The following is a 26,822-nucleotide window of genomic DNA, read 5'->3' as shown; positions in this document are numbered from 1 at the left end:
TGATACTGTGGTGAATTTTAGATGTCCTCAAATCAGTCACATTCAGTGTTGGTAATTAACTTCTTAAAGGGTCATTTTGGTTTTTTGAGCATCATAGGAGTTGTCACCAGATACAAAAAGTGTCTATGCTTTGTACCAAACACTAACAAAAAGTGCTCACAGAATCCTGGAAGGCAGGAGGAGGGATGGACGGATGGGAAGCGAGCTGTCAGGAGACTCATACCTCACTGGGTGCCACCTGCTCTACAGATGGTCTCCTTACTCCTGCCATGTTGGAGGCCTTCTATTTCTTGTGTTTCATAAGACAGCACCCCAGTCTGATATTGGGTTCTGTCAGCAAGTGGTCAGGGGCGATGTGCTCTGTAGAGACAGAACCAGCCTGTGGTAAAAGGTGCGGTGGCCATGACAGGTTCTTGTCCAGATGGGGATTAGCACCTATCACAGGAACCAGTTAGAATTTCTCCTCTTGCTTAGGGCCTATGGAAAGTTTAAGTTAAATTAAAATTAAATACCCTGATAAAGTCTTGTCTTGAACAATGAGCGTTAGATTGGTGTGCTTTCTTAATTTTTGATACTTAAGGAAATAAGTATTTTAAGGTAATTTCTATAGACTTTCTGAGAATAGATTTGAATTCCATGAGTTTAGGAGGAGTTCCTTTCACCAAACTCTTCCTTCCTCCCACCCCCATTTTGGTCAACTGACTGTTTTAAAATATTATTTGAAGGATATATTTTTTTTAATTTTATGTAGAATATTAGATATGAAACCTTGAGGTGGACATTGTTTCCCTACAGCAAAGCTTGTATCTTTTTTCTGAATGAGTTGTATGTTTCCACACTTAGATTTTTTTTTAAGGTCCTATTATTTTGAAAGCATTTATGCCAGCCTGAGCAAGCTGTTTCACAAATAAATTAAATCTAACTGGGGGGAGTTACAGGAGGAGGAGGATTATTTAGAGGAAAGAAGGGGGTACTATTTCCTGCTCCAAAGAAAACTTCCAAGACCGAGCCTGAGTTGCTTTGTATTTGAGCATAATACATTTCAGAAGACAGCTGAGTGTACACTTCTTCTGCCAAAGAGAAGCTGAAAATCGAGGAAATTCTCTGGATAAATCAGACCAAATGCTTACTTCTCTCTGATTTATCTAAATAATTGCCTCTTTTCTCTAAACTGAGGTTTAGATGTTTGGTTTGAGTCCATCTCTAAATATAGAGTAGAAAGAAAAACACAGTTGTGTGACCAGGACCTAAAAGTACCATATGGGTTCTCACTTTGTTTTTTTCCATTTCTGTTGGTTTCTTGTCAGAGTGATGCAAGAGCTCAGAATTTTTTCCTAGACAGTGAGGTTCTGGAGTCTGACAACAGCACAATGACAGAGAAGCTTGCATAGGGCTATCTCCGCTGATGCAGTGAACAGAAATGTAGATTCTTTAAGTAACTAGCTTTTGCTTTGATCCCTTTACAGTTTGACAAATACCCTACAAAAGTTGACCCATTCTACCGGCACAGTGTGAGTCTTATTACCCTGCTACCCATTTGCTATGACTGCTTTTCCATTTTGTGCTCTTGCCACAGACCAGTCAATGACTAGCAGCCTTCCTTAATCATCTTTGCAAGATTCCCATTGCTCCTCGTCACTTTGGATGCTTGCTTTTGTGACGTTTGCTTGGGTAAAGATGCAGTATCACCTTCTAAATCAAAAGATTATAAACATGCATAAGACTTTTGAAACAAAGCTGAACTTCTCTGAAAGCCAGGCATCATCCATCCTGCAAAGTGAGGCATCTGCTGTTGAATCATTATAGTTTCAGGAGTCTCTGAAATTACAGGATTTTAGTCTTCAGTTGCAGTGTCTTTAACACAGAATTCCTGGAATTCAACTTGAATTATTTCTTCCAAATAGCAAGTCCCCTATCTTTTTTGACTCAGAACTGTTCAAAAATCTGATTCTGTTCCCTCTAGACCTCTTCTGCATGACTTGTGTCGCTAGTTCTGAGCTTGTTACTGTCAAAAATGTAAGAGGTATTTACCTCTAAAATAAATGGTCTTAAAATTGAAATATATCATTTTTTTTCTTTAAACTCATTATTTTTAAAACTGTCTTATGCAGTTTTAACAGTACATTCTGGAAAAGTTATGTTCAGTGACTGTAAGTCACTTGTAAAGGTTTTCTTTTTATACAAAGACCTTGAACATCTTAACCATGTATTTTGATTATGGAGTGAATACTGCATCACTTTTACCTCCAATTTTGCAAGTTTCTTTGCTCAGTGGTTTGTTTATATTTTTTAATGAAATCAGAAAGAAGGACTATTAATAATTGCTTGTAGCCTTGTTGATTCACCATACTCAATTATTCTTGCTTTAGTTTTTGGATAGTGTTATCATTGAATACTAGTGCTCCTAATAGACCCACAAAGCCTGTGAATTCATTCCTACAATGAACCAGATAGGCAGATACTGTATTAGTCCTGACTGTGGCCAAGAAGTCAAGACTAGAAAACATTAGAACTCATTTAAGAATTACTTACTCTAGAGACATTCAGAAATAACTCCAGGAAGGCCTCTCCAGAACGGAATGAGAAAAGTGCCTTTGAGTGCTGCAGCTGTCCGCCCTCCCCTACACTGTCCCAGTGCTATTTTGCTCCAGCATAATAATTTTTAAATGGACGTGAAAAGTCCAGTAGCCCTGTAGGTTTCTGTTTGGGGGTCTGTCCCATGAATGGTGCCATCATTAATGATTATCATGTTTCTGCCCTTTGTCTCTATCTTACTGATTTAAGAGTGTTCTCAGAAAAAACTGTAGCGTGCTCAACAGGTAGCTCAGATTTGCTTCCTAAGACCAAATGCATTGCCTTTTTATGTGAGTATTCCATGGAGGGTCTTAGATCTGAGATGGAGAATTAGTCTTGAGGCCTGAGTTTTTGGAAGGTTTATGTTTTATTACTTACGTGCTTCAGATTCTCAGTCCAGGTAGTTACATTCTAAGAGTGTCAGTAGACTAAAGCAAAAGGAAAATGTGGGAACATTTTTTTTTTTTTAATTGAAAACATTAAAGAAAAAATACCCACCTAGAGGCAGAGCAATAGAAATTTTAGTGTGTTTTAGTGTGGCAGGTATTTAATTACCCTGCTTCATACAGTATACTGTGGGAGAGTTATTTCATATTATTAGTCATAGCGAATAATACGTGAAGTACTTAGTCTCCCCTGCTTTGGGGATTAGGATGTTATAAGGGGAATTAAGATGCAATGCACTCAAGTATCTAAAACACAATTTTAGACTTAAAAGTAGTTTTAAATGAGGGCACTTGGCTTGCAATCACTGTTTAAGTGGATTTAGTTCAATATCAATTAGTCTGAAAAACTTTGCTGCATCATTGAAGGGAGCAAAATGAGATAAAGACCAACAGAAAAAGTACGTGCCCTGAAAGCAGACAGGATTGTGAAATGTGAATTTCAGTCATTACCTAGAAATAGCTAACATAAATGCATTATTACAAAAAGCTTGAATTATTACTCTATTTTTGACATACCGTGCAACCATATGGGTGGGACATTACTTAAATATCTATATGGTGTTTTCATCAAAGCAAATGGAACCAGAACATTAGAATCTTATTAGAACATAAGAATCTTATGTCAAATTTTTAGAAGGAGGTAAAAATGCATTTGAGTGTGTTTTTCAGTGTTGTATATTTCTTTCCTCCATGTGTCCTCTATAAAGCATTAATTCAAGAATATTCATATTCTTAATTCAGAATCACTCTTCTCCCTCCATTGAGGGATCAAACTGACATGGCTAGGGCTTGACCTGAGTGGTCTCTGATGAGCTTGTCCACCTTCTAGAAATATGGGTAGCTCCATTGAGAGTACATAGAAAGCCATTTTATTTTACCCCTCCACAAATATTTGTCATCATTTTAGATGAGACAATTAAATTTTCCTCTGAAACTGCCACTTCTAGAACAACTTAATGAAGCAAGGATTGTGAATATTTTCTCATTTCCTCAAACTATTAAAAATCTAAAAGTACTAATTGAGTTTTAATGGTATAAAATCCTGGAACTCATAAAGACTTGCTTCTTTTTCTTCCTTTTTCTTTTTTTCTTTTTCTAATTAACTTGTAATTTTCTGGGCATCTTATTTGGCTCAGCACCCCTCCTGTTTTTGATATGCATTAAAATCTCCAACCATTTAGGGCTTCTATCCGATTTAACAATTAATAATTAGAAAAGCTCCCTTTCTAATGATGTCCTCATCTGGGACATCATTTGTTGGCTGATTGATTCTGAACTACTTTTAACTTTTTAAGTTAAACATTCATGGCACATCTGTGTGATCATTTCATCATGGCTTCTTGACTAATAGCATCAAACTGAGATTACTTGGCTTGCTAATGTTGATGTCTTTCTATGGGAAAGGAATTTGAATATATCATTTGCCTCCTACTAAAATCTTTTTTTCCCTCTCCATCTCTGGCCACAGCTCTTCCATTCCTATCCTCCTGCAGTATCGGGCATCCCCCCTATGATTCCACCCACTGGCCCTTTTGGTTCACTACAAGGAGCATTTCAGCCGAAGGTAAGAAACCTTACAGTGAAAACAGGCATATTTATAAGTGGAGCCTCAGGCTAGCGTGCAGGTGATTTCTGCATTTTCTCTCACTGGCCAGTGGCTAATTTTTTAGATCCAAACTGAACATTGGGATTAGAGTGAGAATTTTTTTTTCTAGTCCATCTAGTTTTAAACCTCAGCGATAGTTTAATTTTCAATTGGTATTGCCCACGTCATGTAATCTCAGTTGAGCTAGCATTTCCTATGCTCTTTAAAAATATGCAAAATATATATATATACACACACATATGTATGTATATATATATTTCTACCAATATTGTAGATATAAGCTTCTGGTCAGAAATTTATGAAATGTCAGATATATGTTCAGGTGGTCCTTGAGGTACATATTATTAGCAAAGATGCAGAACTGAGACTTCAGTGATTTTTATTAGAAAGGAGGAAAAAGGTACCAAACTAAAATTGTGTCTTTTTAATTCTGTAAAGTGAAGATTCTTCATCTCATTCTCCCTCATTCGCTCCTCAGCCCCATCTGCCTGCAGATGGAGGGCAGCTCTTAAAACTCTCTTCTTCTCTTCTCCCTCTCTGCCTCAGTCAAGTCTTCCCACCCCTCAACCGTGTTTACATTTGCCAAGGTCAAGACTGTCATCAGTTACTAACATCCTAGTGTGAAATTAACCTACTACCCTTATAATCACTAAATTTTTTTCTGCCCAGTCGGTGATGTTCTACTCAGCTTGAGCTGGAGTTATCTCTGAAGGTCAATATTGAGGAGTAATTCTCAGAACTGTACCTTTTTGTGCCTTCAAATCTACTATAGCTCCGTATTTTACTTTCATTCAAAAAAGCAAAATGTATGTCTCTGGTTAATAACCATTCTCAAATTTTAAAGTAGAAAATTTGCTGTATGAGATTGGGTTGGGTAGGGGTTCATCCTATTTCTAAAATAAGACACCAATTTTGAGCCAGAGTCTCCCCTGGATGAGCACATATTGCACCTCCGAAGTCATGTTGCCTTAAAATTAGAAATAGAAAAAGAAATTAAAAAGTGTTGGGGGTGAGATGCCTGTGCCTCAGAAACCACATTTACCTGCATGGAATTGCAGCTTCCATGCCAGCCCCTATACCCTTCCGCTTGTTACCATGGCCGTGTTGAATATCTAGCTTGGGCTCAGGTGATGGTGAGTTTTAAACTCCTCCCCCCAATATGCTCTTTACTGCTCCCTCTGAGGTAACCTGGTCTGTCCCCTCTAGGTTACAACAAATCTCTAGTGCATCCCCAAACAGCCTGGTAGGTCATTTAATAAATTAGACTATTTCCCTCACTCACAATTATCCAATCACACAGAAAACTACATCTGGGCAAGAAAGTGTCTCTCCTGGTGTTGAAAATAGGCCTTTCCAGGCCATCTTACTGATTGAATATGTAGATTGCAGTTCATTAGTGGAGTTCTTCATATGTATGCAAATCAGGCTGTTAACAACTCCAGCGTAATTGTTAGTTGTATAGCAGCTGATTGCTTTTCTTTCTTCCATTCCTTTTTTTTTTTTCCCTCCCCTTCTCCTTTGTGCCTAAACTTGAGCTCTTTTTCCACACGACTTAACTTCCTGGTGTGAGGGGATTCACAGAAGTTCTGATTTCTTCAATAAAATACCTGGTGAAATTCTCTCCGAATCTTTCATGCACTAGAAAGTAGTGGCTACTTGTGCCTGCAGTAGGCTTTTTGTTATGATGGTTGTTAATTCATAGGACAGAAACCTACAGATAAGATTAGTGTTATTAATGATATTAAGAATGGTGGTGGGAATAGGAAAGATGAAGCAGAATTACTTTAGAAATCATTTAATAGTAGGTCTGTGTGGTCCCTGAATTAGGTTCTCTTGTCCCATTTCCACCACTGCTAATGAGTAATTACTGAGTGTTATTCCTTGTTATTGTCTGCCGTTTAAAATTTAGAGAGTTTGCTTAATGTCTGTAAAACACTTTCAGTTCTTCTGATGAGAAGCACCTGATACAGCAGATTATAATGATGTTCACTTAAGCATTTCTTGGAATGTTTGGTGATAAAGCAAAAAACACTTGACAGTAAGGGCTGTCGGCATCTGGGAAGGAGCTGGGATTCAGGAGCAGCGCTTGCATGTGTGGCTTCTCTTTTTTGTGGTCTGTGCTTTCCGTGACAGCAAAATATGCTAAAGCTCATGTCTCTGCTTTCAGATGCCTTTGCTGGAGAGGGCAGTCTCTCTCTCAGGGGTCCCTGAGAAAACAGGGAGCAGGTTCTCCTGGAGAACATGTCTGATCACTGAAAAAATGGGCCTGTTAACTCTTGTGTTCCAGAATGAAACAAACAGAAACCCCACAAATGTTTCACTTCTGTAATTTAAAATGAATAGATCTTGCTTTCGTGTCGCTGTTTGCTTCCTAAACTGTGGTTTCATTACATTGTAGACATCCAACCCTATTGATGTTGCTGCTCGACCTGGGACAGTCCCTCACACACTGCTCCAAAAGGACCCAAGGGTAGGTACAGAGTCAGACTTGGTCTCCAGTGGTGCTCAAGGTGTTTGTATGGGGTGACCAATCCAGAGCGCCCACCTTCCTCAGCTCCTTTGAATGAGCTGCTGACTTAACTGTTCCTTCTAGTTTGTGGAAGAAAATGACACTCTTAGAAAACAAAGTCTCTTGTGCCCTATTGTGCCCATATGACATAGGGGAGAGGTGAGAAACGGCTCATGACCCAAGCCCGGAGCTGGACACTATATTGCTTCTCTAGTCTCTACTCAGCTGATCTTCTCTGTTGACATCTCCTTGAATTTCTCTCACACAAAATAAAGTAGCTGTAAAATGTTTTGAATGGAAAAGCACTAAGTGCTTTTCTTCCTGGAAGTCAGGACACATCCCAGCTTTCCTTGGGTCAGGAAGTCACTGTACCACACAGCTATTCTGGCCCACTACTTATAATGTGGTAAGGATTCTTTCTTGCTCTTGAGCTAAATAAAATATCCATTATGCTTTGGTTATGTTGTTTATTCATAATTTATACCTCTGCCTACTTCAAAAAAGAATTTGAAGTTATACCATAGATAGAATCTTGTCTCATTGATTATTACTTATATTCCTCTTCATAGTAAATGTGCAGAAATGATTAACAACATTGTCTTTTGCCCTGGATAAGGGCAGTCAGAAATTGATTACCAGAGTTAGGTGGATATTTAAAATGATTCAACTATGTAAGCATTTTTATGGTGTTTAGTGTACCTCTTCAAAATGTTGAATACCTTGAAGTCATCAAATTAAAGGTATTGGTGAAGATAACCTGGTTGACTCTGTTTGGAGAAGACAGCTCTCCCTAGATACCCATTACTGTCCAGATTTAAGCGTCAAGGGTCTGAGGTCCATTCTCCCTTCGACCCTTGCGGTGTGGTGTGGAAGGCTGTCCAAGATGGTGAAACTCCTCAGATGTGTAATGTCAGCAAATTGTGCTGCCAGAGGGCAAATTGCTATTGATTAAACTTGTTGGGGGAGGGGGTGCTTGTCACTGTAGATGTACCAAGGCTTGTGAAGTGGGGGAGGGGGACACTTGGCACTTTTGATAGTGTGAAAATGGGTTAATTATTCTCTAAAAGGGCTTCATTTAAAAGTAAAATTCTAACATTTTAATTTCCCCTCCTAATGAAGCACTACAAATTTGTTAATTAGAGCAATTGTTTGAGTGACAGGCATGTAACCAAGTTGTCATTTTCTCTTCACAGTTGACAGATCCTTTCAGACCTATGTTAAGGGTAAGAAAGCTTCTTCTAGAACTGTTTTGCAACCTCTATTTGACTCCCTGTGGGTTAAAAATACAAATCCATTACAAGGAAACAAGCCTTAGAAACGTTGAAATAAAATGTCATAATGACACTGGTTGGATTTTTCAGGTAGCATGATTGAAATAGCCCGAATTGTTCTGCTTTGAGTGTTGGAAGAAGCCAGGCCAGTGAGGTAGAGCTAACAGATGAAATTCAACTGAGTCAGATTCTCTTGCTAGCAGTTCTGGGGGAAGATTTGACTAGTGGGAACTTAAGGGAAAAGACTTACACTACAGGCTGAAATTAGGATTTCACTGAGTGCTGTCTCTCTGACGCCAAGGAAGTTTATATCTAAGTCTATTTATTTTGGCTGATGGCTGCCTCACTCTGTAGTAAGTGATGTTGGCTGGTCAGAGCCATTCAACCTACTGTATATAAGGGCTACTGTATGTGATCCTTACTTTGTTAACATCTTGAGAGGTCTAGAGATTGGCCAGCAGATGACCTCTGAGTGAATGCTGAATGACTTGGTGAGAAGGTGGATGGAAGGGTGGTGGATGTTTGGATTGAAGATGGGTGGATAGTAGAGGTCCTGCTATGTTTAACCCATTTCTAGTGCATGTAATCACCAAAATAATTCCGTTTCTCCAAAGAGGAAAAAAAAGAGAATTGTGTTATCATTAGATGATTTCAGATGACCTATAATTTAATTACAAGACAAGAGAACTGGCCCCAGATTTGGATTTAAGTATATATTTTGGAAACAACTCCTTAATAGAGAACCAGAAGCTTCTGTTCTTGGTCAGTGTAGGAATGGGCAGTATTTCTTCTTCATCCGGTTAGTTACTGAGTGCAACTTTGGCGTGTATGAGTGACTTACTTAGCAAGAATACAAATGAAGTGGAAAGAGGTGGTCCCTGCACTGTAGGTGGTAAAACAAAACACACTCAAAATTACTCCACTGCTATTAAAGCAAAACATGAAATAATTTGAGAGACATGGATTGCTATCCTCCCAGAGGGAGGAGGAGGGATTTAATATCTGCAGCGGCCTGGAGAGGAAGGAACAAGTTCTTTTTTATCTGTGTCCTTTCTTTTTTTACTTAAAAATGAACACTGCCCACCATTAGGAACCGGTGGTTGACTCTTATTTGAAGCCCTTGTGAGAACTGGGCTTCAATAAAAATGCAGTGAATTTCTTTGTACTGCTCTGGGGGTTAAAACAACAACAAGCAGTGCTGGGGGAGGTTATGACAGGTCCTGTACCCTCTCTTGTTTTGAACTGATTTGCAGACATTGGCTAATTAGCTCTTCTGAACAGCTGATTTGCATTATAGCATGGCCGCATTTGTTAAGCAGGGCTTCCCACTCTACCAGGTCTGCCAGCTGGCGTCAGAAAAGAAAGAGAGAAGAGATGCAAAGTGGGGGTCGGGCTTTTGCCATTTTGTCCTTGGTAACCAGGGAAGTCTCATCAAGTATGGTTCTCTAAGTAGTAGGCATTGGCTCAGGCTCCTGTGGGAGGAGAGGGGACTGACTGTGGCTTCCTCAGGCCCAGACACTAGAAACTGCTGAGAAAAAAGCAGTTGGAGGGTACAAAGCACTCTTGTTGAGTAAAAAGAGCCTCTGCAGCCAAAATCTGATAAAAGCTTTGGGGAAATTGAAGGTGGTTTTCTCTGCATGGTCTTCCTTCTGACCACATCACTCTTTCTTATTCCAGAAACCAGGGAAGTGGTGTGCTATGCATGTTCACATTGCCTGGCAGATCTACCACCACCAACAGAAAGTCAAGGTCAGTCTTGCCCTCCTGGTCTGGGAGAGAGGTGGATGGGGGGTGTGCGGGTATGTCTCCTGACTAAGGAAGAAGATAAAACATATTCTAAAGACTCACAGGCAGGAAGGACTACATCCCTTTTGGAAAAGCTATTTGGAAATCCTATCTATTAGGGAACCGACCAGCAGACCAGCACCAGCAAAATGACAAGACACAAGGCAACTCCCCCATATTTTTTTTGAATGATTTTTGTCATCTTATTGACCCAAAGGGCTTAAATACAGATTAGATTATATAGTAACAGTTTTGGAAATCTAAGTAATAGTGTGGAAAATATTTAGTATTTGGTAAAAGGCAAAAGATTTATACGATCTGAAGAGAAACCAGAGTATAATATTTAGTATTTGGGAAGAACTCTTCAATGAACATTTTTCTGTAAGAACTGGTGCTTTCTTTTTATTTTATGGCTTTGGAAAAATGATGAATCTGTGCCCTATAGGAAGGTACAGAACTCCCACTTGCAACCATACTATGAACAAGTACTCTTCTAGAAGTAGTCTGTGGTTGGCAGTGACTTTCCTGGTGACACTTACTGGCCTCCTGATGACCAGTGCCAAGAGTTAGAATACAGCCTCTGGTCAGTCACCCTACCTGAACACAGATGATTTTTCTGTTGTGTCTGTATTTTCAGAGAGGACTGTGCTTTACAGGGCCTTTATGACACCTTAGGGAAGAGGTCTTAAACTACCAGCAGGTGACCAGGTGGGCATCTGTATTTGAATTAGGGAACAATGTGCAGGCACAGCTGGGATATATTGCAGGGTTGGGTCCAGACCACCAAACTAGAGCAGATATCACTATAAATCAAGTCACATGAATGTTTTGATTTCCCAGTACATCTGAATGTTCTGTTTATCCTGCGATGTAGTGTGTTAAGTGTGCAGTAGTTTGTCTAAAAAAAAACAAAGATGCGCATGATATAATGAAATGTGACACCAACATGCAGTGAGCACTGCTGGGAAAATGGCACCAATAAACTTGCAGGGCATGGGATTGCCCAAACCTTCCATTTATAAAAAAAAGCATCTGCAACCCAAAATAAAGCAGGGCACTGTATAACAAGCCACGCCTGTAACTGACAAGTCCAACTTTTATAGTCCAGTATTCACAGTCTATGAGGTGTGTCTAGAAAAATGGGACAAAACAGCCAATCAGGTAATTCCAGTAAGCCTCAGCTAGTCCAATTTTTTTTTTTTGTGACCACATTTTTAGTCCTGACAGCATGTGGGAACCATTGCGAGAATAATAAACGAAGCCAATAAATGAGGAGGGAGAAGTAGACATCAGAGACGATATATGTGTGTGTGTGTGTGTGTGTGTGTGTGTGTGTGTGTATGTTTTAAATGGTTAAAAAAGCCAACCTCATTGAAAGTTAAAAAGCAAACTTCTGTAAATGAGGTTACCAAGGCCTTTTGCTGTGGTGCTGAATACCTGCTCTTCCTCATAACTTCCCATCAGTGAGTTTTGCTCACCTTTACTTTATTGTTAGGTGAGATTTAATTAGAAACCTTAGGGTTTAGCTCAGTTAGAGAATGTATGTGCTTTGAAGAGCTAACTAGATTCTGATGCTTAGTTCAATTCACTTTTTGTTCTGGATGATGTGATTAGCGAAACGGTAGGTAAGACACGTCCTCCTTTGGTTAAAAGCAATGAAGAATGTTGTATGTGCCAGTTTAGCAACTTCTTTTCCATGAAAGGGTCCCTAGTGACTAAAACTTTCATTATCCCAATTCAATTAGAAAGACCTTGCACATGAGATAGCTGTTCATCTTCCCTTTCCAGCAAACTCTTTGTAATCCCCAAGCTCCATTTTGCTTCATGGACCTAAGTTGTGGTTAATGGAACTGTGCTGTGTACCGTAAAATATTAGCACTAAATTATTTGGCAACCAAATTAAAGGCGGCACTCAAAAGATTTTTATAGATTTATAGTGAATTAGAAGCTTTGTTTGGGGGTTTGGCTATTACTTTATAGTGGGATTTGCATGATAGTATTCCCTGTAGATGTGAGCAGAGATTACATTGTCCCCTTTCTCCTTAACATTCATTTACTTGGGCCTCCCTGGTGGCGCAAGGGGTTAAGATGCAGCCTATGAAGCTAACCACAGCCACTGCAGCACAAGTTTGATCCCCAGCCAGGGAGCTACCCACATGGCACAGCAGACCTCTCCTTACTAGCCCACTGCTCCCCTCAGCAGTGTATTTCAGCCGTTCCATCTTTTCTGTTCCCCACTCTGTCTCTGGTGCATCCTCTCACACACCCCCATCTCTGGCCTGCACCCCAGTTCTCATATACATAAATAAAAATAAATCTTTATATATATTAAAAAAACATTCATTTACTCATTCTTTTAGTCACTCCCCAAATATTTCCTGAGAGTGACCACTGCCTGCAGATTTACAGGAACGGGCTCAGAGGTCTCTCATGTGTCCTGTAGTCCAGTTGCTTAGAGTTCAGTAATGAGGATCAGTGTGTGTGTAGAAGGTGCCTTGCCTCCAAGGGGCTTGCTTTAAGGTGCTCAGGTAGGTTTCACTTTAAATGAGATGATGGATGAGTGGGATTTTACTTTGAGCCAAGACAGAATGACAAGCTTCTCATCTCTGATTCCCACACATGCTAGGTCAGATGCCTCCTTGTTGACTATCCTCTGTGGTACGCTGGGGCCAAGGTGTGTTTAGAGCAGAATGTTAGGAGTTTGAAGAGGAACAGGTATGGGGCATGTGTTGAATCTGAGAGAGCAGAAGAAGAGTGAGTCAGAAGCGGGGAAAAGTGTGTGAAGAAGTGGGAGACTAGGCACAGGAGGAGGGAAACTCAAAATTATGAACCTAGGTCAGACTGGGGTGCTTGTCTGGGAAGGTGTGACGCTGATTCGGAGAAGGTTGTTGAGATCAAGAAGGTGGGGAAGTTTTGAAACCAGGTTGTTTGAGAAGTCTACAGCTTGGAGGAAGGTGAGCTGAGAAATTAGCTTGAGGGTGAATGTATAAATAAGAGCAACAAGTGATTACAGTGGATAAGGTCTTCTCAAGAGAGGTTCTTGTTAGTTTGCTGGTCTGGACTAATCACCTCTTCCCCAGGTAATTGGGGTAATAAGCAAAAAAAAAAGAGACCCCTATTAGTTAAATTAATATCCTGACTTTGTTTGTTTTTTTAAGAAATATGTAACAATGAGCATTGGAAAATTAGCTTGTAGGCATGCAAATGTTTCTTCATAACTTTCAGTTACTAATGTACTGTGATTTGTTAGAGCATGGCAAAGAGTCATTAAACAATTACTTTATACAGCAGATTATTCATGCAGAATTCCTAATAAAATGAGCTTTAAAATGCTATCATTTAAAAACTTGCTAAAATAGGCTTTTACAGTGAATAATAAACTATTCCAAAGTGCTGGTAGTTTGAATAAATGGGATCTGGTCTTATTCCTCCAACCATATAACCTCAGAGGCTGAACACTAGTTTTGCTACTTGACATTTCTGATCTGAGAAATAGGTGCTGCCCCGTGGTGGCATGCTGAGCCCTCCTGGGTTGACCTGCTGATTTGGCATTTGAGGGATAAGTGGTTTGTAGGTTGGTATTCTCAGAATGTTTGTTGCCTTGAACCCTTTTAGGGCTCAGAGACAGAGTGTGCCATTCAGACTTTTATCAGTCTCAAATCTTTTAATATCTTTCTTCCCTCCTGTATCTTTTGGGGTTTCATCTTTTATTTTTCCCCTTGCTGCTTTAGAAACAGATGCAGTCAGACCCACATAAACTGGACTTTGGACTGAAGCCCGAGTTCCTGAGCCGGCCCCCAGGTCCCAGTCTCTTTGGAGCCATCCACCACCCCCATGACCTGGCACGGCCCTCAACTTTGTTCACTGCTGCTGGTGAGTGCAGGGAGGGTGTGGGGAGCTGAGAAACTCAGTTCTCAGGTCATTAAATAAATTAAGTCTGTGCTCTAGGCTGCTGCTACCTAAAAAGAAGTACAAGTTATGCCAGTTTACAGCAACATTGTAGCACATCTTGGGAGCTGGGCTCTTCTCACTGCTTCATTGATGTGCCCTCTTTCATTAAAGAAGGAAAAAAAGATCTTCTTTCCCTTAAGGCACTCACATTGCTTCCGCTAGTTATTTACTTCTGTGTAAACCAGTATAACTCACAATCATGTCAGATGCTAGTGAAAACGATCAGAAAGCTTGGAGGGCAAATCGGAAGGAAAAGACACCAGGAACAGTGTCAGGATGCCGTTACCCTCTCTCTGGTGGTGCCCACGGAGTGCTTGGTAATTCTGAACCAGGGTGCTTGGCCATGCTGTGTCTTAAGGGTCTCAGGACAAAGAAATACAATCAAGTCAGTTGCCAGTGGTAGGGAGTGTGACAGCAGGTGAGCCTGTTAGCTGCTCGTTTCTCTGCTACAGAATTTAATATTATTGTTGGGCTGATTGTAGTGATGCAAGAAATTCAGGAAGCAGGGCACAAAATGCCCAAAAGATGGATTCACTAACTTCTGAGACTACATGCTCCCAAGTACCTCTTAGGTATGAAATAATGTGTTGGGGCAGGGGTGGGGGAGGCAGTGACTGGTGCTCTACATCGGACAACCACCTGTTCAGCTTTCTCTCCTTTCTAAAGCTGTTTTTGGTGCACAGGGTCCACTTGTAATACTTAGAAATGGTGGTGCAGTTTATCTTGGTGATGAGCTTTATAAAGCTCATACCCACCTCGCTAAGTAAAATTTATTCTTTTCTGCGTAAACATCTCAGGGGCTCCCTGTTTTCTCGTCCTTCGGGAACAAGTTTCACATCCATCCTGTCTGCTGCCTTCCCAGGCTTTTAGCCAACACTTATTTCTGTGGCCCTAAGGCTTTTCCATTCAGGAAGAGTGAAACACCCACATGACAAGAAACCGTCATTGTAAGGGGCTTGTTGCCAGAGCCAGTGAACCACCCTTGACAGTGGATGGAATTTGCTAAGGTCTCAGGTTTTCCTCCCTCAGTTCTGTCTAGGGACATATTTGAAGGCTTCGTTTCCATGGCACCTAGGCTCTGAGACAGGGCTACATTAAGAGCAATTTTTGGAGAGAAATAGAGAGATTTCTCCATGGCTTCTGTTTGAGCCAAACAGATGAATTGGCTTCTTTTGCTTCAATAATTCTGGAACTGCAAGGCAACCCTAGGGGCCCTGGGCTGAGCGAAGCTCTGATCTTCATCGAAGCATTAATTAGCTTGTACTACACAGACAGCATGCAGCCAAATTTTTATTTAGCTGGCAACACTGTTAGCAGCTAATGAATATGCTGGGCTCTTTTTACTTTGTAGAGAAGGGAGTATCATTTTTGCACTTCCCACATGGAGAATAAGTCACCATCTAGGATTGAACTCCTCAGGTGCCTTCCAATCCCGAGATAACCGTGGTTCTGCCGGATCCCCTCCTGTGCTGTGTGGCTTCTTGCACAACCGAGGCCTGCAAGTTCTTGCAGCTCAGGGAACAATTCCAGACACAACTGGAGTCAATGGGGAATCAAGAGGAATGGCCCTCCATTAATCTCCTTTCCTAAGGAACTGATACTTGTTTATGGGAACTCAGACAGAATACAAGGGATTAAGGAATAGGAATTAGTAAATTCATTCAGCTCTTTCCTACTTCCATTCTGAAAGGTCATCCTTTGCAGTGTAAGCAATATTGGATTTTGTGGGAAGTAGTTATTTGGTACAACCTTATGCTGCCAGGTATAATTTACACACACTTGTTTGTTTAGTTCAGCCACTTTCATCTTGCTGTTGGGCACTAGTGCCTGAAATAAACTAAAGAAATTCTCCAGATGACATTGGCCCGTCTCTTGTCTAGAATCAAGCCTGCCTCCCAGAAAGCTGCCCACCTCAGCTAGCAGCTGCATATTCATAAGCCAGCATGCTGTCCTAAGCGTTTAGAAATACTGATACTGTCCTTACCTCATTCGTGTAGGCCCCCTCTCTGTTTCTGTCTTTTCCTCTTTCCTTTGCCATCTTCCTAAGAAGAGAACTTGAGGCATCTTAGTGAAACACTTACTGTAGAAGGCAAAATATAAAGTAGAGAAATAAAAAGGAGAGAATGTGGATAAAAGGAAAACGAAAGGAGAGAAGACCACTAAGTTAGCTCAGTTCCCTGGCAGGCATTGTAAAGGCTGACAGAGTTGGCTTTAAGTTTGTCCAGAAACGTATGAATGAGCTCCCTTTTCCTGGCACTGAAGATTGCAAGAAATTGGAAGCCTTCATCTCACGTAACCTACATAACTCACGACATAACTCACAACGCCGAATCTCCGAGGGCCAGGCGGGATATATTCTTCAATGGCAACTAACATATTCTTCAGGAAGAGGGATTCTGCAAGGGCCCACAGCAGTGTAGCCCAGATATGCAGCTGCGTGAGAGTTGCTCCTATGCCAAGGATTATAAAATGTACAGTTTCCGGAATTGTGATTCTCAAAGCAAGTCTTGTTCCCCAAGGTGATCTGTGAAGAAAGTATCCCATGACCAAACGTTGCCTCTTAGAGGATGCACAGGCCCATGAACAGATTGCTGGCTCCAAGAAGTCCTTCAGCAAGAGCCCTGCTTAACACTTTGCCACCCGGCCATTTTTCCCAGCTTGCTTGGTCGTAGAACCCCATGCCCTCAGCCTTGTGTCTCCATGTGTCTCATATTGTGTCAGCATCTTAAAGAACGTGCTGTCTCCTTTTGGGTGATGGCCAGCCCAGTTTGGGAAGAGGAAAGGGGGTGATTATTTCCTTGTTCCTGATATGACATATCTTTATACCCGCTATGTTACCTGAAGGCTCCCCCACCTCCCACGTTCTTACTGTAACATATTCTCTCCTGGGGACCTCAAGCAAGTTGGAGACTATTGCACTGTAGAAAATGACTTCCTATGAAATGTGACTTTTTTATGTTTGACTTCACAGGTGCTGCACACCCAACTGGGACCCCTTTTGGGCCGCCTCCTCATCACAGCAATTTCCTTAACCCTGCTGCTCACCTAGGTGAGTTGCCGATAGTAATGGGAAGTGACTTATGAATTTCAGAAAACTTGTCCGTACCGAGCTCCTGCCGAACTTCCTGGCAAGGTGGCCAGAATGCTACAAACCCCACTTACTTCTTAGGGAAAGGAGGTGTTCTCGTAGAAGTTTGAATACTTGCCATGCATCTTCAGGATTTCAACACCTCTTATGCCACATTCTTAAAGTGGAATATCTGTGCTCAAGAATAGTTCTGTCACTGCTGACAGTGGCACTGACCCAGTTAGTGACGGCGCAGGGGGTGAAGGCCATGCCTTGGTACCTCAGGACATCCTCCTTTATAATACCCTGCTCCTGCACTGGAGAACAGTGGTGAGCTCCTGTCCCGTATCTAGGGGCACCTGCTGGAGGTGGAAAGAAAGACAAGAGGATGTGATGAGACATTGCCCAGTATTTTTTAATCACTTCACATTATGCACTTCACATTTCACTGCCCTGTGAATGTCTTTTCCTACACAAGGTGTGCATTTTATTTGTGGCCTTTTTTTATTTGGTATTTTCTGCAAGAGTTCAAGCAGACGCAGACTGTGGTATGAACAGCAGGGTGTATAAAATTTGCACCTTCAGAATGTCATCGAGGGGTGTATTTTAAGAGATGTCTTCTTCTTTCTGTTCCTTTCTGAGAGCCTAGAGTGCACACTCCTGGAAGGGGACAGCTGGGCAGGGAGGCCTCTTAGAACATCGTGGCTTGAATGATGTTCCTCACCCCCAATAGGGGGTTTGGGCCACAGGCGCAGTACTGAAAAAGTGCTCTAGTAAATATTTGCTGACCCAATGCACAAACCCAAGTGCAAGAAAAACTTTTTACATAACCTGGTAAGGACAGTGGGGCAGATCAGGGCTGAGTACAGGGATGGCAGCGGTCCCGCCTTGCTTTTCCCAGCTGCCGGGAAGCTCTCATGTTGGCCCTCAGTAGAGTCCTGCAACCCTTTCCTTCTCCGCAATCTCATTTGCAGAGCCTTTTAATCGGCCGTCTACGTTCACGGGCCTAGCAGCAGTTGGTGGCAATGCCTTCGGGGGACTTGGAAATCCTTCAGTTAGTAAGTATCTCTGACTTTTTAAAAATCTGCCTTGGACTGTCTGTCTTCTCTGACCTGTCTATTGCTCACGATCTTTCTAGATAAAATGACACTGTGCTCCAGGGAAACCAGTTTAGGTTATATCATCGCAAAAGTAAGCCTGAAAATGAAGTTTAGGTATAAATCTGCAGGGGCACCAAAACCAAGGTTTTACAGGCAGTCTACTATTAGTTTTTGGTTACCGAGGGGCCAGGAAAGGTAATAGAGTTGACTGAACAAAGAGTTGGCTCACATTCATAGTTTCATCCATGTTCCATTTCTACATCCAAGACTTCAGCACAGCGCCCATTAAAGCAAAACAACTTTAAAATTTCATGTTGCTTTTGCCATTCATGGGGCTTGGGGGGAAAAGCAAAACAGTGAGGAATAGTGGTAGAACAATACCAGGCCAGGATAGTCAAGAGTCAGCAGGTTTTGTACTTTGCGTATTCTGTGAGGACCATGTTGTTTCTTGCTACGAAAAAGCCTATGCAACGGGAAAAGAGTTGCAGCTCCTGCTCCTGCTTGTATTTAAAAACATTATTTAGTCACCAACTATGCAACTTATTTTCTTCCGTGCCATTCATAGATCATGCTTTCTGGGTGCAGGAGACCTCAGTCAGCACCGAGCATACCATGGCAGTTCCATCTAGTGTGGCGATCTCCTGCCTGGTCTCCGGCGACCCTGGTTTTAGTTTGCTAAACTCGTAGAAAGCCTAGCCGCACGTCAACAGGCTGGGTAGAGGCGAACCCTACTCTGAAGGGAGCACGATGTAGCTTAGCCACGTGTCAGAATCCGCCCTTCTGCATGCTTGGGGCTTCTGCACGACCAGGTGTTCACTTAGGTCATCTTGAGTTTGTTGGGTCCCTTTCCCTTTTAATCTCTCCCCCATCCCTTTCCCTTTGGTTTAAAAACAAAAAGCAAAACAAAACAAAACAAAACAAAAAAAAAAACTGTGAGCTACCTCTCCAGTGTAGGACAAGTGTTCCTCTAATGAATTTGTTAATCTCCTTTCCTTTTCCAGCTCCCAATAATATGTATTCATTTTAACTCTGAATGCTGTTAAAAGTTTTTTGGTAAGTACCTTCATTACAGCAGATTATATAATTTCTCTTAAACCTTTTTGTTCTCCACTTCACCATTTCAGCACCCAACTCAATGTTCGGCCACAAGGATGGCCCCAGTGTGCAGAACTTTAGCAACCCTCACGAGCCCTGGAACCGGCTGCACCGAACGCCTCCGTCGTTCCCGACCCCTCCGCCCTGGCTGAAGCCAGGGGAGCTGGAGCGTAGCGCGTCCGCTGCAGCTCATGACAGAGATAGAGATGTAGATAAACGAGACTCATCTGTTAGTAAAGATGACAAAGAAAGGTACGGAAAGTAACTGCTCTCGAGTCCCAATGGGGGAGCCCCCTCTGTGCCACGTAGCGGCCTTCCATCCTCCCCGTCCCAGCCTTGGGCTTCAGCTGGCCCTGGAGCCCCAGCTCCTCACACAGCCAGGGCGCCCCAGCCCCCAGCCCCAGAGGGCATGCATACTCGCTGGCCCCGTAGTGCATCGTGACCATAGACTATAATGCTAGCGTAGCAGAAGGTTCCTGACAGAAGCAGCTACACATTCAGAACCTCCGCAGTCCCTGTGAGCATTAGTGTACCCCAATAGAAATCTTTCTCTGAAAGATAGTGAGTTGGAGCTTTGGACCAAACACACACAGCATGAATCAATACCATATTTGCTTTCCAGTCGTGCAGCCCATTGCATCATCCATAGGTTTTTCTCTCTCTTTCTCCTCTTTCCATTTGTTTTCTTTCAGAAAGTCATGTTTGCATTTTCTCATCATTTTTCTCAAATGTTGTTCAAACTTAAATCCGGGGCTTACAGATAATTAAAAATTTGCTAACCTAGATACAGAGAAACGTCAACAAGCATTTTTGGTTTGGGTTTTGTTTTGCTAGTTGGTAACTAATTTTACTAACCATTTTTATCTCTGTACTTCATAACCCAGGCCTAGAAAAACAAGTAGCCTCAAAGAGGAAAATATCCTATAGTATTTTTTAAAGAATGTCATAAGCATTCTTGACAAAGTAGCTCTCCCCCACTCTCTCTGTAGGCTATTTCCATTTTGAACATAGCAATAAGCAAGGATTACACAAGATATGCTTAACAGCAAAGATCTAGTAACAATTTCCTTTTGGTGCTCGAGACTCAATGATGACCCAGAATCTTTCCATTTTTCGTTATTGTGTATATTGTGTGTATGTATGTATGTGTATCCTAGTGATTGAAAAGAATTCAACTTTGCAGGCACTAATGTGGCTGATTAGTAGATATTCATCACCGACCATCATGCTTACTGATTTCTTTCTTAGAAAAAGACAAATTTTCCAGCAAGGCGGTATGATACAAATCTTTCAAACAATGGAGGGGACTATGTGTGACATTCACCTCTGATCTGTGAACCCCCAAAGTGAGGTACGCTTAGGTGGGCTCAGCCTATACCATAAGCACCTTAGTCTGGAGAGAAAGCAGGATGTGGCAAAACCCTTCCATGTTATTCTCAATGGAGTCAAAATGGCCTCTCGCATTAAACTTAAGAAACCCAATACTTTTCTGTATTCTTACATTTTAAAAATGTTCTTCTTCCCAGCCCTTGCATGTTGGCTAGAAACAAGATTACTAGAGGACCCCTCCTGGATGTCCTCACCCTGGCCCACTGAACCTGGCCATTCCTGCTCATCTCCCCACTTTTGGTTATATCTGCCTGGGACTGTCCCTAAGACTTGCCTGATTCTTAGTCTCAACCCTTGAAGTTTTAGCTAATTGACTTTCTATTCCTTTGCCGTTTCTACCCCATATTCTTAAGCCTCTATCCAAGATGGGACTGTCAAATTCTTGTTTCACATTTTCATTCACAGGTGCTCTTTAAAATTGTTCTCTGTTTCCCCCATGAGATCGTGTGTCTGTGCCCCTGCTTTTCCTACTGGCTTTCCTCCTCCTTCTCATCAGATTTTGGAATTCTTAACCTTTCAAAAGTTGTTTTGCGACTCACAAGTCCAGTGTGGTGGTCGCCTTTCAACCCATTCCCTCTCACATACTACATCTTGGAGATGACTCTGTAGCCAAATACTTTAGGAACAGGTTACTTGTCCTGAGTGTCAGCTCCTGTAATATTTATGTTCAAATCTTCCTTCCACTGGTTCTGTATTGCAAAGTGGGTAGCAAGTCATATTCACATTCACATTTGGGCTCTTAACCTTCCTAACAATAAGGGATCCTAAGAATCTAGACAGACGGGCCGCATAGCCCCATCATGGACTTATGGCCACACTGGTCCATCCCAGCTTTCTGGAAGCTGTCTCTTTCTGTGGTCTTGATTGAGCATGTGACTTTTAGATGTAGAAAAAAATCATCTCCCCCTCAGAGCCTCCTATTCACCCTCATCCCTAGCACTTCACCCCCATAAAGCTTCCTCTCAAGTCTAGGTGTAAGATCAGGGTGGCTGGCTTTGCCCTATAGAGGGCATGCCCAGCCGTCTCAGGGGCCGTGGGACGCAGACCCCGTCCTTTTCACACCACCATTTCATTGGCAGCCCCGTGCCAGACCGACGAACCTCATTTGCTTCTTGTTTCCCTCTTCCTCCCTCAGGGAAAGCGTTGAGAAAAGACACTCTAGCCACCCTTCACCAGCACCTATCCTCCCGGTGGGCACCCTGGGACATAACCGCAGCTCCGCTGAACAGATCAGGGGTCATTTGAACACTGAGGCTCGAGAGAAAGACAAATCCAAAGAGAGGGAGAGAGACCACTCGGAATCCCGTAAAGACCTGACCGCCGATGAGCACAAGGCGAAGGAGGCCCACCTGCCAGAGAAGGACGGCCACAGCCACGAGGGCCGAGCCGTGGGGGACGAGGCCAAGCAGCTGGCCCGGGTGCCCTCACCCTACGTGCGGACCCCCGTCGTGGAGAGTGCCAGGCCCAACAGCACCTCCAGCCGTGAGGCGGAGCAGCGCAAGAACGAGCCAGCCTATGAGAACCCCAAGAAGAGCTCGGAGGTCAAGGTGAAGGAGGAACGCAAGGAGGACCACGACCTGCCTCCCGAGGCCCCGCCGGCCCACCGGGCTTCGGAGCCGCCTCCTCCAAACTCCTCGTCCGGTGTACACCCCGGGCCCTTGGCCTCGATGCCCATGACGGTGGGGGTGACGGGTATTCACCCCATGAACAGCATCAGCAGTCTGGATAGGACTCGCATGATGACCCCTTTCATGGGCATCAGCCCCATCCCAGGGGGAGAGCGCTTCCCATATCCTTCTTTCCACTGGGACCCCATACGGGACCCTTTGAGGGATCCCTACCGAGAACTTGACATTCATCGGAGAGACCCGCTGGGCAGGGACTTTCTGCTGAGGAACGACCCCCTCCACCGTCTCTCGACTCCCCGGCTGTATGAAGCTGATCGCTCCTTCAGGGACCGGGAGCCTCACGACTACAACCACCACCACCACCACCACCACCACCCTCTGTCTGTGGACCCACGGCGGGAACACGAGCGAGGGGGCCACCTGGATGAGCGGGAGCGCTTGCACATGCTCAGAGAAGACTACGAGCATACGCGGCTCCATTCCGTGCACCCCGCCTCGCTCGACGGACACCTCCCCCACCCCAGCCTCATCACTCCAGGACTCCCCAGCATGCACTACCCCAGAATCAGCCCCACCACGGGGCACCAGAACGGACTTCTCAACAAGACCCCTCCGACAGCCGCGCTGAGCGCGCCCCCCCCACTCATTTCTACCCTGGGGGGGCGCCCCGTCTCTCCCAGGAGGACTACTCCTCTGTCAGCAGAGATAAGGGAGAGGCCTCCTTCTCACACCCTGAAGGATATTGAGGCTCGATAAGGAAAGAACAGGACACAGAAGAGGAAGCGGAAACCCTACACCAACTCAACGGCAAGACTTTAGAAGTCAGAGAACACCCACATCATCCACACAGACTGCCGGGGGAGGAGCCCCTCGCTGCTCCCCTTGTAAAAAAATGTATAGACTCGGTGCAGATTTTGAAATGTTTTTGTATATTATAAGTTGAAATTTTTCAGGTCTTTTAGCCAAGTCATATGTTCTCACGTCTCCTACTCTTTTAGTCTCTCGTATAAAACTTCTCAATTTGAACCAAAACAGTGAATATGACAACCCGCACCAATTTGGTGGTAGTGGGGAGGGTGGGGGCAGGAGTCCACTCAGTCCACCGTGCAGAGCTCTTTCAGAGGAGAAGGGAAGGCCATGTACATAGTTCTGTAAAAAGAGAATTGCTTCGTGAGCTAATGGTTCATATATGCAAAGGGTAAGATGAAAGCTTTACTTTGTACAAATGTAAATAGCTAAAGATTAAGTAACATAATACATTAATACTTCTTAAAATGTGCTATTTGCAAACTTAATATCAGTGAACACAGCCTTCCACGGCTGGGTTCCCATATATTGTTATAGACAGCTAAACCCTTCAACTATGCAATGAATGTTAGGGCTTTTCACAAAAGCCCGTCTAACTCAAAGGAGCCTTTTCAAATCCATTTACAACATACTTAAGGTCATATTTTCCCTGAACAAGCGCTTACGTGATATGACTCTGTTTTCCTTGCTTGTTTTTCAAACGGAGAAACATCCGATCTTGCAAAATTGGACCCCAGGCTGAAACTTTGCATCTGAAGTTGCTGCTTGTGGGCTCTTGGGGGGAGCGTGCAGCCCCAGAAAGGTAGCCGAGGACATGAGCAACCAGTGCCAGGGAGGATGGGAGTTGTCAGATGCCAAAATCAGGGGACACAAACAGGTCGCCAGCATCTCGTCACCACCGGTCATGTGACTTCACACACACCTCATGTGGGAACCATGCCTCTTTCCAGTGTGTCCTGTTTCCTATCTGTACACACCTCCTCATTTTGTAACGAGATGTAATTCCACCCAAACACATCCTGAAAGAAAGCTTCGCGTTTTCTCAGATGATGGATATGTTTTCACTGTAGTCAATACCTGATAAGTGTAGGGCACACATTCCTGACGTGACTCCTTGTATTCCAGTTGGTAATAAAGTCTGGGAATAACCGTAGCAGGTCAATCTCATGGAGCCATGGAGAGTTACAGAGGATGAAAGGTGGCAGAGACAAGGTCTTGTGTGTGCGTGTGTTTTTAAGTTTGCATCAATCTTAATGTCTCTTCATAATACTTTTATAATACATTAAGCCTCTTGTCTACATATTTGGAGAGAATATGACTTTACTAGCAGAGAAATACAATATATCTTGTCTACTGGACTGTAAAATATATGTATGAAATAAAATTAGTTCCATTTGGTCTTCTAGTATATTAAAGTGCTATCTGACGTTGTTATCCTGTTTTTGCAAAAAAAAAAAAAGTTAACTACAGACCATTGTTTCTAATAAGCAGAGAGATCTATTTTAGTAGTAAACTGAAGGTTTAGTTGTGAGCTTCAGATTTTGTGAACTCCAGATGTTGTGCAGTGTTTTTTTTTTTTTTTTTTTTTTTTAAAGACAACAACTAAAAAGAAAAAAAAATCCAAGGAATATGTACACTGGAACTGTAGTGGTAGCTTTCAGTATTGTAAAGAGATTGTTCTATACAGACCTTTTTGCTGTTTATCCTGTATGTAATAAAGTCCTTTCTAGATCCTATGTGAAAAGAAAAGTGAAGCGACTGAATCTTCAGCATGTTCTCATCGGCGGAGCCTTCTTGTGTAATGTAAACTGTGCCATGTTATTAAAAAATGTGAACTAAGCTTCCAGCTGCTTGTTTGTGTGAGATGGCCATCCTTACCCTAGGGCAGAAGCCATACTTGCAAGACCTGGCTCTTGAACCTTGAACCCAGCCCACGTGAGAAGGCGAGGCTGGCTGCGATGGCCAAGCGGCCCGACCCGGTTCAGTAGGCCTGTAGCTGCTGGAACCATCTCTGCTCCCTGCCGTGTCCCCACAGTCAGCTGTGGAATTGTTTGTTCTGTATGTTTTAAGCAAAATACTGTAAGTCCCGGGAAGGCACGTAGGGTTTTGTAGATGATACAGCAAGTGCCCTTTATGTCACGGGCTTATTTCAAAACGCAGCATTTGCTTGATCTGTGTTGATGACAGGTCTGAGTTGGGGCCTTTGATAAGTGTCTCTGCTTGCTTGTTCCTTTGCATTTCAGTCTGTGGGCTCAGTCAGTTGTATGTCACATCAGACCTTCCAGATTTTTTTCCTGTCGTTGATTCTGTTCCATGGAGCGACATGGCATTGCCCCCGTCGGTCTGCAGACGTCTCCCTCTTCCTCGAAAGCCTGTTTTGTTTTTTCCAAGATGTAAAAATTGTTAAATTTTCTTGTGGCAACCTGATCGAAGTGCTGTTTGTGTTTGTATCTTATTGAAAAAGCCAATCAAAAACAGCTTGGATGTGGGTGGCTGCCGACTGGGATGTAGGGGTGAAAGTGAAAGACCCTGGGAGGGGGAGGCCTGCGCCCTCCTGCAGCTTGCAAGGGGTGGGGGGCTGGCAAGTGGGAGCTGGGGGCTGGCAGGCTGAGGAAGCTCAGGATGGGGGAGCAGGGACTGCTCGAATAAAGGCCCACTTGACTCACTGCTGCTCTTATTTGTTAACACCTGACACCCAGACTGGAGGAAACAGTTTGAAGAAAAACTAGTGGATTGGAAAACACGATAAACACTGTGTTTTTCCAAATCAGACAGTTCTTGGGACCTTGCAGACTCGACATCAGGGGCGGCTTGATTTGCTGCTTCTGGCAGATTCCCTTCTTCCCATTGTGCGTCTTATTTTCCTGTCGCCATCTGTAATGTCAGAAAGCACAAGAGTCAAACTCTCAAATCAGTCACGGTATTTAATCCCTGGGGCTTCCTTCATCTCAACCTTTGCATATTTTCCCTCTAATTATGTTCAGCTCCCCGGCATTGATGGGTAGCAGCACCAATTTGATTTCCTGCTAACCTATAGATGCTCTAATTATCTCCACAATCTTTGACTGACAATGATCTTGTTACCTCCTAATGGTACATGACAAGTAAAATAGCGAATATAATGACGCAATAATTACCATTTTGGATGGATATTTGCAACAGCATTTGCTGTTTATTCTTTTTCTGACTCAATCAAGGTGGAGGGCTGGAAAGATGTGACTGTCGGCGTACAGATGTAGGTAGCATAAAGAGAGGTTTGAGACAGAATTTTGTGGCGTGCTTAGCCCAGCAGTTGTGGGGTGTGCAAAACGTTTTGGTGTGCGTTTGTATCCATCCTGAAAAAAAAAAAAACAAAAAACTATGTCTCAGGTCAGTTGAGGGAAAGGCAGCAAAAGTGGCGTGGACTTTTTTCATGTGTTTTAAAATGTCACTTGTTTTTTTCAGGGCAATTTCTTAGACACAGGGCTTTTACTTTCAATACAAGATGATTGTTTATTAGAAAATTCTATCAAACACTTGTCAATTCCACAGTGTAAAGTGGTTGGTCTTCCTGTGCTACTATCACAGGTATGAAGCTGGAGTCCTTGGTATCTC

The 26,822-nt window shown here is 42.9% G+C and overlaps 1 protein-coding gene across 9 annotated transcripts in view; it reads left to right on the top strand.

Annotated features, from left to right (window-relative positions):
* Positions 1-25,713, top strand: part of AUTS2 (activator of transcription and developmental regulator AUTS2) — a 1,093,480-nt gene extending 1,067,767 nt beyond the window's left edge. For 5 of the 9 annotated variants that reach the window (XM_054693588.1, XM_054693587.1, XM_054693592.1 and 2 more), the window contains 10 exons: positions 1,467-1,511; positions 4,489-4,584; positions 7,025-7,096; positions 8,329-8,358; positions 10,084-10,155; positions 13,923-14,064; positions 17,114-17,191; positions 18,184-18,267; positions 19,434-19,656; positions 21,929-25,713. In XM_054693588.1, the coding sequence (XP_054549563.1) occupies positions 1,467-1,511; positions 4,489-4,584; positions 7,025-7,096; positions 8,329-8,358; positions 10,084-10,155; positions 13,923-14,064; positions 17,114-17,191; positions 18,184-18,267; positions 19,434-19,656; positions 21,929-23,177 (2,091 nt within the window). In that variant the 3' untranslated portion in view covers positions 23,178-25,713. The remainder of the gene's footprint in view (positions 1-1,466; positions 1,512-4,488; positions 4,585-7,024; positions 7,097-8,328; positions 8,359-10,083; positions 10,156-13,922; positions 14,065-17,113; positions 17,192-18,183; positions 18,268-19,433; positions 19,657-21,928) is intronic. The other 4 variants (XM_054693590.1, XM_054693589.1, XM_054693591.1 and 1 more) reach the window with 3 other exon arrangements.
* Positions 25,714-26,822: the final 1,109 nt, after the last annotated feature.

The sequence above is a fragment of the Talpa occidentalis genome, unplaced genomic scaffold (assembly GCF_014898055.3).
Source record: "Talpa occidentalis isolate TD23 unplaced genomic scaffold, MPIMG_talOcc4v2.1 talOcc4.12, whole genome shotgun sequence".
Classification (NCBI taxonomy): domain Eukaryota; kingdom Metazoa; phylum Chordata; class Mammalia; order Eulipotyphla; family Talpidae; genus Talpa; species Talpa occidentalis.
The sequence above is the reverse complement of the archived record's forward strand: the minus strand, read 5'-3'. Positions and strand labels throughout refer to the sequence as shown.